This window comes from Gorilla gorilla, chromosome 11, assembly GCF_029281585.2.
Source record: "Gorilla gorilla gorilla isolate KB3781 chromosome 11, NHGRI_mGorGor1-v2.1_pri, whole genome shotgun sequence".
NCBI classification, from domain to species: Eukaryota; Metazoa; Chordata; class Mammalia; order Primates; family Hominidae; genus Gorilla; species Gorilla gorilla.
Window position 1 is genome coordinate 129,789,907 of NC_073235.2, and position 15,105 is coordinate 129,805,011.

The 15,105-nt window shown below is 38.6% G+C and overlaps 1 protein-coding gene across 1 annotated transcript in view; it reads right to left on the minus strand.

Moving 5' to 3' along the window:
• The window catches only part of COL4A4 (collagen type IV alpha 4 chain), a 158,817-nt gene that overhangs the window by 85,146 nt on the left and 58,566 nt on the right, over positions 1–15,105 (minus strand). Inside the window, exons 13-20 of the mRNA XM_031008834.3 lie at positions 13,382–13,462; positions 12,555–12,608; positions 12,220–12,279; positions 11,296–11,340; positions 10,931–10,984; positions 9,030–9,099; positions 8,103–8,207; positions 3,538–3,702 (exon numbers count right to left, since the gene is read on the minus strand). Coding sequence (XP_030864694.2) covers positions 3,538–3,702; positions 8,103–8,207; positions 9,030–9,099; positions 10,931–10,984; positions 11,296–11,340; positions 12,220–12,279; positions 12,555–12,608; positions 13,382–13,462 — 634 coding nt within the window. The remainder of the gene's footprint in view (positions 1–3,537; positions 3,703–8,102; positions 8,208–9,029; positions 9,100–10,930; positions 10,985–11,295; positions 11,341–12,219; positions 12,280–12,554; positions 12,609–13,381; positions 13,463–15,105) is intronic.

Sequence of the window (15,105 nt, forward strand, 5' to 3'; positions counted from 1 at the left end):
CCAGCCTGGCCAACATGGTAAAACCCCATCTCTGCAAAAATCACAAAAATTAGCCAGCCACGGTGGTGCGTGCCTGTAATCCCCGCTACTTGAGAGGCCAAGGCAGGAGAATAGCTTGAACCTGGGAGGCAGAGGTTGCAGTGAGCTGAGATCACACCACTGTACTCCAGCCTGGGCGACAGAATGAGACTCCATCTCAAAATAAATAAATAAGTAAGTAAATAAATAAAATAAATAAATAAATAAAAATAAGCATAAACCCACAGGACAAGGAAAAAGGGAGAGGAACGAGCAACAACCAAGTAAAAGAACTTGGAAGTTCCTTAAAAAAAAAAAAAAAAAAAAAGCTGAATTTGAAGCAGGAAGCTTAGAAAGCTGAGAAAGAACCTGATTTACCCCAGAAATGTCTCCTACATTTCAAGAATCTGTACCTCTGGAATAAGAACAACAGTGAGGTCCAAAACAGGATGATTTGTTTAAAAAAACAGACCAAAAGATCCCCTTCCTGAAATTGGCAGCAGGGAAAGAAAATAGACCCCCTACTATCCCCGCCAAAAAAAAACCTAGAAGAAACACGCATCGCAGCAAGCTATTTTAATTTATTTTATAATTAAAACAGAAGATGAGGGAGAGTATTGCATCCCTGAAACATGAACAGCCTGCTACAAAAGGAAACATTAAAAGAGAACACAGCAATTGAAAAACAGATATATAGATATAGATATAGATATAGATAGATCATGAGAGCAGAAATTTAAAAATTCAGGTGGAGGGTTGTAATGTAGAATTCAGGAAATCTCCCTGAAAGTGTTACAGAAAAATAAACAGCTGGAGAGTAATAGAGTAAAGGTTAAAAAAAAAAAAAAGACATGTAGGATTGATTTTCTGACAGATAGATAGAGTCCAGAAAGAGAAAAAAGAGGGAAAAAATGGAGGAGACAATGTTTTCAAAGGAAATTTGATCTCTTCTCAGCCTTTTGGCTAAGATTGAATGCAAAGAAACACTTGAAGAAAAATTTTCAGAAATGAAGGATATAGGGCCAGGCATGGTGGCTCACATCTATAATCCCAGCACTTTGGGAGGCCAAGGGGGGCAGATCACCTGGGGTCAGGAGTTTGAGACCAGCCTGGCCAACATGGTGAAACCCTGTCTCTACTAAAAAATGCAAAAAATTAGCTGGGTGTGGTGGCACGTGCCTGTCATCCCAGCTACTCAGGAGGTTAAGGTAGGAGAATTGCTTGAACCAGGGAGGCAGAGGTTGCAGTGAACCAAGATTGCATCACTGCACTCCAGCCTGGGCAAGAGTAAGACTCTGTCTCAGGAAGAAAAAAAAAAGAAAGAAAGAAAGAAAAGAAAAGACAAGACATGACATGAAGGCTACATGCTGGATTAAAACTGCTTACTGACTGTGTGCAAGCCAGTACAAATGTACCCACACTAAGGCAAATCAAGTGGAATTTAAGACCCCAAAAACAAACAAACAAAAGAGCTCCTATGAGCTTCCAGAAAGGAAAATGGATTTCAAAACCAAAAAATCAAGTATCTAAATGTTATGAGTTCTCAGTAGCCAACACTGGAAGCTAGGAAACAATAGAAAATGCCACCAAAATCCTGAGGGAGAAAGATTTCCTAACTAAAATTTTATACTCAGCCAAACTAGCAATCAAAGTCCACAGCAGAATTAAGGCATTTTCAGACAAGCAAGATCTCCCAACTTTGCCCTTTTATTTACACTTTTTCCCAGGAAATATAATGAGGTAGTAAAGCATTAAAAAATATATGGGAAATAGAGGGCCCCAGAGAAAGAGAGAGGATGGAGGAAAGAAAGTCTCAGGATATTGGTAAAGGAAGATCTCAAGACAGTATTCTGGCAACAAATTAAAAAATGCAACCTGATCTAATCTGAACAACTCAAAAAGCTGCAGGAGAGATTTATTCAAAGAGCTAATACTAATAGAATAGTTAATGAGTTAGAGTGTATAATGATGAAATTTCGATAATTCTGGGCAGTTTGAGGTTAAATTATAAGTATATTGAAAACCAAGCAAACAGACAAAGGAAACAAGACAATTGACAAGATGTTCTGGAAAAGCAATAATTTATACTTTATATGGCTCAGCTGGTGAATGGCCCTTATATAACCAACTATTCAGTGTAAACTCTGAATATTTATGGAACCAAAATTATGACAATAATTATATTGTAGTTTGTGGGAGTAGAAAATGTGCACATGTCGGGTGAGGGGTTGGTGAAAGAAAGCTAAATTCATCTTCCATAGAGGAAAGTCAAAAGATAATGCTGAATTGGAAAAATTGAGAAATAGCAATACAAGTACATTGAATGTCAGTATAGAGGCAAATAACAAAATATCCAGCCACATGTGTTGAAATCATTGCCCTTGGAGAGGAAGGATTAGGAGAAGGAGTTGTGAGGGATTTGAGTTATCCATACCATGCCTTGTAGAACAGTTTGACTCTTAAACCTGAAAGTGCCCTTGCAAAAATTCTCACAGTGAAAAAATTGTGACAGTGAAGGAGATATGACCTAAATAACTTCACCTTGTCTTTAGCCTCTAAACTGCCCTTGGCCATTTCTGAGCATGGGCCAAGCTAACTTTGAAAGAATTTACTTATAGTTTAAATAATAATAGCCCTCCCCAAAACTAAACTGCCTTCATAATGCTAATAAAAGGCCACCAGGTAAACAAAACAAAACAAAATAAAACAAAACAAGAAGGGCCTGTATTCTGCTAAGATGTAGGTATACTTAAATGATTAGCAGCATTATTATTCCAGAGGTCACAAGATTTGCAATCTCCCCAATTACTCCTATAAATGATATCACTATTATAAAACCTAAGATTGGCCTTTTGAGATGTCTTTTCAGACTTTTGCGTTTCTGATGACTGGATGGCTCCACCTAGACCCAAGACTCATGACTCAAGGGTCCCGTGGCACCCACCCAGAAGTGGATTCAACACGTGAGGACCATTTTCCACACCCCCATGATCTCATCCCCAGCCCCCTGCCTGCCAAACTATCTTTAAAAAACCCTAGCCTCCAAATTTTCAGAGAGGCTTTTTATTTTTATTTTTATTTCATTTATTATTTTAGTATTAATAAAACTCCAGTCTTCCATTTAGCCAGCTCTATGTATGTTAAATGCTTTCTCTATTGCAATTCCCCTGTCTCAACAAATCGGCTCTCCCTGGGCAGTGGGCAAAATAAACCCACCGGGCAGTCACAAACCAAGCCCATATATAACTCTGATGAAAATTAAAACTACATTTTAAAAAAAAATTGGTATTATTTTACAAAGTTCTATCATTTACACTGAAACTCCCAACCAAATGATCGCACATACTTTAATGGATGTGAAAGTCCAACTTCAGTTTATTTGTTTGTAAAAGACAACCAGCTTAGCTCATGAAACATCATATAACTTTTAAAATATTTTAAAAACTATGCTTTCTTAGTGGCACTGCAAATATCAAAAGCAGCATAAATGCTAATGGATATGAATAAGGAGTACTTTACCACTTGATCCTGGGAGGCCCTGCAGGCCTGGTGCTCCAGGCAAGCCAGGTGATCCTGGCTTCCCTGGTTTTCCTGGAGCAGAATCAGGTCTCCCAGGAATACCAGCTTCTCCTGGAAGCCCAGGAAGACCAGGAAATCCTTGTGGCCCAGGGGGTCCTATCATGCCTGCAAGATAAATCAAGAATGAAAATTACATATACTCTCAGAGTAAACGTCTCTGTAGAAGAAATCAAGATCGGTACACACTTGCTTAGGTTATCGAATTTTTTAAAGGGAAAGAGACGGAGCTGGAGGTCATTATGCTAAGTGAAATAAGCCAGACACAGAAAGAAATACTGCATGATCTCACTTATATGTGGAATCTAAAATAGTCAAACTCATAAAAGCAGAGAGTAGGATGGTGGTTCCCAGGGGCTGGGGGAAGAGAGGAATGGAGTGATGTTGGTCAAAGGGTACAAAGTCTTAGTCATGCAAGATAAATAAGTTCCAGAGATCTACTGTATAGCATGAAAATGATAGTTAACAATACTATATCTTATGTTTGAATTTTGCTAAGAGGCTAGATCTAAAATAAATCTTCTCACCACCCCCCACAAATGATAACTATGTAGACGTGACAAATAGGTTAATTAGCTGGAATGTGGTGATCATTGTACAATGTATACATATATCAGAACATCAAGCTGTGTATCTTAAATATAAACAATTTTTATATGTCAGTGATATCTCCACAAAGCTATTTCCTAATGCTCTAGATGACAGCTTTCAGAAGTAGAAAAAAAATAAGTGATGTATAAAGTTTGCTTTTCCACAGAACAGATTACTAGCCGTAAAGCAGGAGTTATAATAATTTGAATAAACTGCATTAAAAGAAAAAACGTAGCTCAAAAATAAAGACAATATCCCAGCCATTAAAATGTCTTGCCGCCTTTGAAATAAGCACACAGTGGAAAGAAATGGGTTTAGAGAATCAGATTTTCTTACCTTTTCCCCATTCTTTAGGATTATTGGGGAAAAAAACATATTTGATTTAATTAAATGATTAGTTTTTCAATCTTTCTACCTTATAACTTGGTAAAAATAATCCAAATAAACATATTAGCATACTTAGTGGGTAAAAACATAGACTCACATAATCATCTAGGTAGAACATAAAATATTGTACCTATCACAGCAGCCCAGGTTGATGGGGAAGGATGGAGGTGCCAGATTTGAACTTGGCCTTTCCCTCTCTAGCAGGGGACCTTACGCAGTTTATTTAACTTATTGAGTATTCTGTATATATACCTCCAGAGGCTTGTTATGAGGATTAAATAAAATAATCCATGTAAGAAGCTTAGTGTAACATCCAGCAAGAGCACATGCTCAGTGAACGTTCAGTGTGTTCAGATGAGGTCAAAACGAATAATGCAACAGCAGGAAATCCTGCTTCCCCTTGACATCCTGCTCCCCTTGCTGCTGTCTTTGGCTTAAAGATAGCTGAAAGCTGGCCGGGCCCGGTGGCTCACACCCGTAATCCCAATACTTTGGGAGGCCGAGGCAGGCAGATCACCTGAGGTCAGGAGTTTGAGACTAGCCTGGCCAAAATGGTGAAACCCCATCTCTACTAAAAATACAAAAATTACCTGGGCATGGTGGCAGGTGCCTGTAATGCCAGCTATTTGGGAGGCTGAGGCAGGAGAATCGCTTGAACCTGAGAGGTGGAGGTTGCAGCGAGCCAAGATCGTGTCATTGCACTCTTGCACTCTAGCCTAGGCAACAAGAGCGAAGCTCCATCTCAAAAAGAAAAAAAAAAAGATAGCTGGAAGCCTCTGTGAGAGTGACCACCTCTCACAGCTTTTTTCCTAAGCGTGTCTGGCTCCAGGTCCTCTCTGTGGAAGACTGCATTTTTCACAGATGGCCATCACGGGAGCTGTGTCCTACATCCTCTTGTTGAACTTTGACATTTCTCTATCAAAAGGTGGGTGTGTTGCCTCCCTCTGAAAGAGGCCATTAGAAAAGATGATTCAGCTTCTGCCTTGTGAGCCAAAACACTTGAGACTGAAGTTCTGAGCTACCACATAAGCAATGATAAGAAGCTACCATATTGTAAGGAAGCCTTAGTACAGAGCCCACCCAGGGAGGCTCCTGAGGCTACACAAGAGAAATCAGAGAGGTGTCCAGGCAGGCCCAGCCCTTCCTGAACTCTTAAACTGCAGAAAGAGTGAGAGGTACTGTACTGATTGCTATTGTTTCAAACCACTAGGTTTTAGGAAATTTTTTCCGCAAGAGATAACTGAAACCCTGTCAGTAATCAGTAATGTAGCATGTTTATTAAATTAATGGCTGTCATTATTGTGTCCATATGTTCCGGGCTTCAGTAGACATACAAAAATATTCACTCCTCGAACAATCCTGCAAAGTTTATACCTTACAGATAAGGCACACAAAGTTTAGGCCAAATATCTGTAGTAATAATAGCTAATATATTGAATCTTTACTATACACTAGACTGCAGTCTAAAGGCTGTATACATATTATTTCTTTCAACCCCAAGATCTTGTTTTACAGATAAGAAAACTGATGAACAGAGAGGTTTAATAAATGTCCAAGATCACACAGCTTGCAAGTAGGAGAAATTGGAACTTTTCTAGTTCATAGTGCAAATGCATTAAGTATTTCACTGTACCACATTATACTATATGGCTTTCACTAAATGCTAAGGTGGGATTTGATTACAAGTGTCTGAATCTGAAACTGTGCTTATCTCATGGTAAATACTGCAGATAATTACCAAATTATCTACAAGATATTGTATACGTTGTATATATAGTAAATACCATAGATATTAACAATAATATCTATCATATCTACAAATTATATATACAAGTATATAATAGGACTAGATACACTCCTGTGCTTAGAACAAAATGAAAATGAGCTCCTGTGGATTTGGCTGCCATCATGTCTCCATGCCATTTCTAAGAGCCGATGTGGACTCAATACAATCAGTCATTGGATGAACCTGGGTGCTGCCTGCTGCCTTGTCCCATTGCCAAGAAGAATGCTTAACCACCTGCCAACAGGGAGAATGGGCTACAGTGTGTGGCATCTTGCAGTATTGTCCACCCAACTGTAGAGCATGAAGTCAATAGAGTAAGTTGTGACAGCATTAAATTTTTTTTATTATAAAAGAAATGAATGGGATAGAAGAGTGTGTCACATACTGAAAATGTATACTTCCGTGTATTTTTGTCTGAATCACCTGTACATATGGATACATACATGTTTGTGTAATGTAAATGTATATGTTTTGCATATAAATGTAAAATCAAATGCATTTCTTACTATGGGTCATAGTCAAGATTTGAAAGCTGTTGGGTTAATTTATTTTTTAAAACCTTGTGAATTAAGAGGTTTCCTGGGTTTGAATCCACTAGAGACACTTGTTACTTACTATTAGATCTTCATTTTAATATGCTGGAGACACTATTCTATTACAAACAAGCCTGATTGGAGAATTCTAAGACCAGAGTCCAGTGCTTTCTGACCAACGGAATACTCTATATTATTTATATACTCCTGGGTCAGTTAGGCTAAGGCTGTGCTATCTAAAGGTTAAGTGAACTAGACAAAGCTTTTCCACCTTTGTGGTTATTGAATCCTGCAAACTGAAAGCTAGATTCATGGAAGATTAAACAAGAGTTTTGTAGTTAGCAGTCGAATATCTCAGAAAATTTCTCACTTCTTCTCAGTAAATATAACAAGAGACACAGGCTGGGTAAAACTACATTTACTCAAGACTTTTCTCCTCACAGGTTTAATCAGTTCTCCTGGGTTCACAGACTGCAAATACCCTCTAAACTTCAATTCCTAATCTTACTAGGAATATTAACCAGCGCAGCACCTGAAGGAGTTCAAAGTCCTTATGCCAACAGGACTCTTTCCCAGGCTTTTTACCAAATGCCACTGTGGCCCATCATTTTCTTATTTTTGTTTTTGAGGTGAGGGAAGAAGACTTTTTTAAAGTAATTATGAATGAAAGTTTTTTTAATTATAATTTTTACTTCCACCTTTCATGCAGGAGATTTAAGCGAGGGATTAGGTGAACGTACTAAATTTTACAAGTAGATGTCAACAGGGAGAGCCTTCCAGCAGGGTGGGAAAACATGGGGAAACACTAATCCTAGCAGTGGTTTCCAAGCCTTATCTGCATGCGATAACTTTGTGGGAGGCCTGTTGTTATACATACATATTCCTTACAACACCCCTATGATATTGATTGAATGTTCTGGGGTGCAGCTGAGAAACCTGTATTCCTCCCAAGTAAGTGATTAATTGGTTTGAGTTCAGTGGTTCTTAACCTTGGCTATATGTTACCAATACAGGAGCGCTTCTACAGTATCAGATCCCCAGGCCCATCTCCCAAGAGTCCAACATTCTTGGTCTGGGGTGTGCACAGGCATCGGTATTATTTTACACAATCCTAAGGTGATTCCAATATCAGCTACAGTTGAAAGCTACTGGTGCTGATGATGATGCAGGAAATCTGACCTGTAAAAGCCAGGGCATCAGGGCATCCGTACCTGCACAGGCTTCCCCTGGTCTGCCCAAGAGACCTGGGGGACCAGGTGGTCCAACATCCCCTGTTTCTCCATAGCGGCCAGGGAACCCCGGGTCCCCTGGTGGGCCTGCCAAAGATAATGGTACATGAGAATAAACAAATGATATGTGCATTTTAAAATTCAGACAACAATTACTTTTTGTGAGACTCAGTAAAGTATAATTAGGAGACATTTTTGCAGTTTCTCATTACATTTAAAACGAAATATCTTAAATGTGAACCACCTTGGCTGTGCCTCTTCCTCAGACTCGTGAACTTTGAATGGGGCTCTTTGTCACTGATTTAGGCTACTCCTTTTGGTGGCAGCATCTTGATAGGTGTTAGTCAAATAGTTTTGTTTTTGTTTTTGTTTTTGTTTTCAGACGGAGTCTCCCTCTGTCGCCCAGGCAGGAGTGCATGATCTCAGCTCACTGCAACCTCCACCTCCCTGGTTCAAGCGATTCTCGTGCCTCAGCCTCCCAAGTAGCTGGGATTACAAGCATGTGCCACCACACCCAGCTAATTTTTGTATTATTAGTAGAGACGGGGGTTTCACCATGTTGGCCAGGCTGGCCTCGAACTCCTGACCTCAAGTGATCTGCCTGCCTCGGCCTTCCAAAGTATGAGGGTTACAGGCGTGAGCCACTGAACCCAGCCAGTAAAATAGTTTCATACAATTTTTAGCGATTAAAAATAGACTTTCTGAAAGATAACAATAAAAATACCAGCATACAGTATATGTACTGAAAAAAACCTCATGCACATGTATAATTATACACTCATGCTACAGTTCGTGCATTCAGCCTGCCTAGTGTGCAAGCTATGGAAATACTGGGCCAGACTCTTCTGTCCTGGCCACTCAACTCCTATTTCTGCATAATTTATGGAGGAACTGAATAGGAACACAAACCTTTGAGTGGAAGAGGTGGAGTCACCAAAACACCTGGTGGTCCTGGGTGCCCTCGATTTCCAGGATCCCCCTGAAATCATTCATTCATTCACTTTTTAAAGGAATATTAATTTTACTCATGTTGCCTGGCATTAAACCAATATTAGAACGATCATGTGCACATTCATATAAGAAGCAGAGATTATAGACTGACTAGAGAAATGAAGCATCCATGGAGTTTTAGGAGCAGCAAAGATGCATCTAATCTCTTATCTACAAGTAGTGGAAGTAAATAGCAAGTCACAAAGCTTCCACAAAAGAAAGGAAATTTAACTCCAATGAAATTATTCTATGCCTACAAATTGGATACCTCTGATGTCACCAAGTTTCTTAGATATACTATGAGCATTAATGTCTAACTTGGCATCGATGACAAATAGTTTATTCACCTAACAAGGTCCGAATCTACATTTTATTTTAGCAACAAATAGTGTCCCCCTAAATTGCGTTCCTTTAATGCCACTATGGCTTTAAGGGAACACAATTCCCTTGCACATGCTGAGCAAGTGCCAGATGTGAGGTCACAGAAGTTAAAAAGGAAAGAAAAAATGCAGTGGTGTTAAAAGCAGAAAACTCTCTAAGATGCCCTCTGTTTCTAATCTCAATGAGCCCATGAATTTTTTTAAACTCTCATGATTATTCATCTTCAAAAGGATCACTTCTCAAATGTAGAACATAATAATGCTTAATATGACACTGATATGATAATATGATAATCATGCATAATAACACACAGCATGCATTAAAGTACTATACAGTCAGCACTCTCATACAAATTATTTTAAAAATAATAACAATCCAATGACAAAAATAATAAAACAATAGAATATGACAACTGTTTACATAGCATTTACATTGTATTAGAGATTATAAGTAACCTAGAGATGATTTAAAATATAAGATACAGCGTGTGTAAGTATTATGCAAATACTACATCATTTTACATCAGGGACTTGAGTATCTGAGGGCTTTTGGTAGCCTAGGGGTTCTGAAACTAATCTCCCACAGATAACAAGGGACAACTGATATGGTTTGGCTGTGCCCCCAGCTAAATCTCATCTTGAATGGTAACTCCTACAATTCTCACCTGTTGTGGAAGGAACCCAGTGGGAGGTGATTGAATTATGGGGGTGGGTCTTTCCTGCACTATTCTTTTATTTATTTATTTATTTTTTTTTTTTGAGATGGAGTCTCGCTCTGTTGCCCAGGATGGAGTGCTGTGGCGCTATCTCGGCTCACTGCAAGCTCCGCCTCCCAGGTTCACACCATTCTCCTGCCTCAGCCTCCCAAGTAGCTGGGACTACAGGCGTCCACTGCCACGCCTGGCTAATTTTGTTTTTGTATTTTTAGTAGAGACGGGGTTTCACCGTGTTAGCCAGGATGGTCTCGATCTCCTGACCTCGTGATCTGCCCACCTCGGCCTCCCAAAGTGCTGGGATTACATGCTTGAGCCACCACGCCCAGCCTTTCCTGTGCTATTCCTGTGATAGTGAATGAGTCTCACAAGATAATGGTTTTAAAAAATAGGAGTTTCCCTGTACAAGCTCTCTCTTTGCCTGCTGCCATCCATGTAAGACGTGACTTGCTCCTTCTTGCCTTCTGCCATGATTGTGAGGCCTCCCCAGCCACCTGGAACTGTAAGTCCATTTAACCTCTTTCTTTTGTAAATTGTCCAGTCTTGGATATGTCTTTATCAGCAACATGAAAAACAGACTAATGTAACAATTGAATAAAAAATTAACTGTATCTCTTGTAAAAATTACATTCTTGAATGATTCCTGGCAATACTTTTAAAAATAAATTAGATAATATTAAGGATATAAACTTTTATCAGGATATATTAAAATAGGCTCACTTTTTACCTTTGGGCCAATTAATCCAAATAGCCCAGGATCTCCAACCAGTCCTAGTTCTCCCTACAAACAAGCACAAACATGCCTTAAAAAAAAAAAAAAAGTGACTGAGTGACAAATTATCTCATTCTCATTTAATTTAAGCAACACATTGCCCACTGAGACCATGCAAAGTCTTAACACTGTTCGTCAGTTGCATCAGACAATCTTGTGCTTCAGTTTTTGCACCCACAGCTAAATCCTGCAATCCATAAAATGAATGTGTCTGCCTTCCTAATTACTGTGTTTGCACGCAACAGTACAACTTCTGAATTATACTAAATTGCATTTAATAATGAAATGTATTTATTATCTCTATAATGAGGTACATTTACCTTTAATCCTGGAAAACCTGGAGATCCATAGGAACCAGGATCCCCCTAATAAATTCACAAAAATCAGGATAAACAGAATTAAATCAGAATGCATTAATCAGCTCAGTGCATCATTTTTCACCTTATCAAATTGTTCCATGGATATTTGGTCCTGTTTGCAAAGCTAGCTGAATAAAAGGAAATAAATATAAAATAGATTCCATTTCTTTATAACATTTGCTACTTGAAGTGATCCTCAGTCTTATTCAAAAAATCCATGTCATTGCCAGTGTTTTAATTAAGAATGTATTTTTGTTGTCGTTGCTTTTCCAAATTTAATTTACTTAACTTAGTGCTTGCACTGGGCCAAATATCTTTAAAATCTCTGCAATATAATTTGCCTGGAAATTAATAGTTGCTCTGTGCATCATTAGCAATAAAAATGACCATGGAAACCAATATTGCCCCATTCGGTACTAAATCTAGAACCAAATAAACTCAATGCCCATGCCAGCTGCGGTCTGGCCTCCATGGTGACTCTATGAATGGGCTTTCTATTAGTGACATGTGGTGATGTTTGGAGCTTAATATTGTACTTTTTTTCTAGCTACTGCCCCTATATCACCATGTTGTTTCCTCAAATAGACTTAAATTAACTATTCCAAGCTACTTTCCTACTGGCACTGAGGTGCCAGACAAGAGATGCCACAATCCTGTCACTTTTCCCAAATTCTTCTATCTTTTGCTTGCCTGTTTTATCTAAATGATGTCAATGGAAGGATGCTCTGGGATATTTAGATATTCCATAATTCTTGTCCAAAATGTTTTGTTCTTACATGAGCTATTCTTCACTTTTGAGCTTGTGAGACTACTGACCTGGTTTTATAAAAACATGAAAGAGAAATATCTCCAAATTCACTGATATTAACAGCAAATGATGCTTACCCGAGGCCCTGGAAATCCAGGAATACCTTTTTCTCCTTTTGCCCCAATACCAGATTCTCCCTTTAAGAGATGACAACATTTAGAGGGGTTCAAGCAACAATATTTCAGCAATAGGGAAAGCAAAAACAAAATGAGAAACAAAAATTATTGTCAGCAGCTTAAAGAAAACAACTACTTTAGAATAGAGGCTCTATAGTATTATGATAAGATAGTGAAAAATTCTGGTAATATATATTAGCACTTAAAGCAATGATAAAGACCATGAGAAATAACATTTTAAGTTAAGATAGTACATCACACAAATGAAAAAAAAAAAAGGTACTTAAATAAACTACCTTGCGTCCTGGTGGTCCTGGCAGTCCAATCATTCCAGGAATTCCTTTTATACCCTAAAAATTACAATGAATATAATTTGGTCTATTCTTATTATTTAACATACTGAATTCCATCTCCTTCAGAAATCATCTCTTTTTACAATCTGTTTCACCTTAAAAAAAAAATCTTAAGAGATTACTCTTCACCTGTTCTAATTAGCACACTTATAAACCAGATATTATTTGAGCCAGTTCTCTATGTGAGAGGTATATGGGATACCACAGTGGACCACGGAACCAGGCAGCAGATACAATTTGGGAATGCAGCCATTAAAAAAGTGGCTTATTTTGAGCAAAGTAAAGAAATTTAACCCAGCAATTGAAAAGCAACAACAGAATCTGCACGTGGCACCAATAATACCAGCACTGGTAGCTGACAGAGGAATTAATATTTGCCAAGAATCTATTACGGCCCAGTTCTATGCACTTGTTACCTTCTCAATTATCAAGACATCAAACTCATCTGTAACATCTAAAGGACAACCGGGCTTCCGGTGGTCTTTTCAATCCACACGTCAAAACAACATTAACAAGCACATGTCATAATTTAGCAGCCTGAGCTAAGTCTGCCACTCAGCAGCTGGGTAAACTTGAGAACACTGGGAACCTTCCAAGCCTCGTTTTCAACGCCGCACGATGGGGCCAATAGTAGTACCAACCTATTAAAGTAGGTTTGAAACTAGTGCAGTGATGCATAGAAAGACCTCTGTACTTTGCTGCCACAGATCCATGTCAAAAAATATTTTCTACTGCTACTTTCCAAGGTGACATATGGATTTGGGAATTACCTTTTCTCCTTTATAGAGACAAAAGTCAGGTGGCTCTACCAACAGGGTGGGTCCAGGAGAACCTTGCTGACCAACCTCACCCTTAAAAAAAAAAGCAAGATAATAAAAATTTCATATTAATTTATGTTTTGAAGGTTTTCACCCATGTATTGTGGTATAATGCTTCCAATCCTATGTGTCATGGATTTAAAATACAAGTTGTGGCAAGTACATCATAGAATATAAAAGGATATTTATTTTCTTATAAAAATTTAATACACACTTATTGTTAAAAATAAATTTAAAAAATGAAAATGATTCTTAATCCTACTATCCAGGGCCGGGCGCGGTGGCTCACGCCTGTAATCCGAGCACTTTGGGAGGCCAAGGTGGGTGGATCACGAGGTCAGGAGATCGAGACCATCCTGGCTAACACGGTGAAACCCCGTCTCTACTAAAAATACAAAAAAAAAAAAAAAAAAAAAATTAGCCGGGCGTGGTGGCAGGCGCCTGTAGTCCCAGCTACTCGGGAGGCTGAGGCAGGAGAATGGCATGAACCCGGGAGGCGGAGCCTGCAGTGAGCAGAGATCGTGCCACTGTACTCCAGCCTGGGCGACAGAGCGAGACTCCATCTCAAAAAATAAATAAATAAATAAAAAATCCTACTATCCAGAAGTAATCTCTATTAAAACTTTTTTTTTTTTTTTTTTGAGATGGAGTTTCACTCTTGTTGCCCAGGCCAGAGTGCAATGACGCGATCTTGGCTCACAGCAATCTCCGCCTCCCGGGTTCAAGCCATTCTCCTGCCTCAGCCTCCAGAGTAGCTGGGATTACAGGCATGCGCCACCACGCCCGGCTAATTTTGTATTTTTAGTAGAGACGGGGGTTTCTCCATGTTGGTCAGGCTGGTCTCGAACTCCGGACCTCAGGTGATCCGCCCGCCTCGGCCTCCCAAAGTGCTGGGATTACAAGCGTGAGCCACCGCACCCGGCCTATTAAAACTTTGATATGATTTTTGGTGGTGTGTGTGCATATGTGTATATATGTACATATATGTGAATATAGGTGAATAAACAATTTGTTTTATGTTTATGAAAATATAATCAGAATACTATATAATAAATATATAAACATGATTTAAAATATACAGCATATTTTATTAAATTTTTAAATAATTTTATATTTTTCTTACAATATTTTGTGAGCCTTTTTCTATTATACTAAAATCTCTTCAGGATCCTGATTTTTTTTTTTTTTTTTTTTTTTTTTGAGACAGAGTGTTCTCTGTCACTCAGGCTGGCGCACAATGGCGCGATCTCAGCTGACTGCAACCTCTGCCTCCCGGGCTCAAGCGATTCTTGTGCCTCAGCCTCCCGAGTACCTGGGATTACAGATAATGCACCATCGTGCCCAGCTAATTTTTGTATTTTCAGTAGAGATGGGATTTTGCCACGTTGGCCAGGCTGGTCTCAAACTCCTGGCCTCACGTAACAATCCTGATTTTTAGTGCCAATAAATAATCTATCACAAGAATGTACTGTGATGTATTAAGCTATCTCACTCTGGTTAGATTAGATTATTTCTATTTATTTTCAATAATATTTTAAAACTGTAAAATAATAGCCAAAATTTTTATTTATGCCATGATAGATGTTTTTCTACTGAAGAAAAGAATGTTTCTTGAATGAATTTTGCCACAATCATAAATTCTCACCATTAATTAGAAAATAAATATTTTGTGCTTT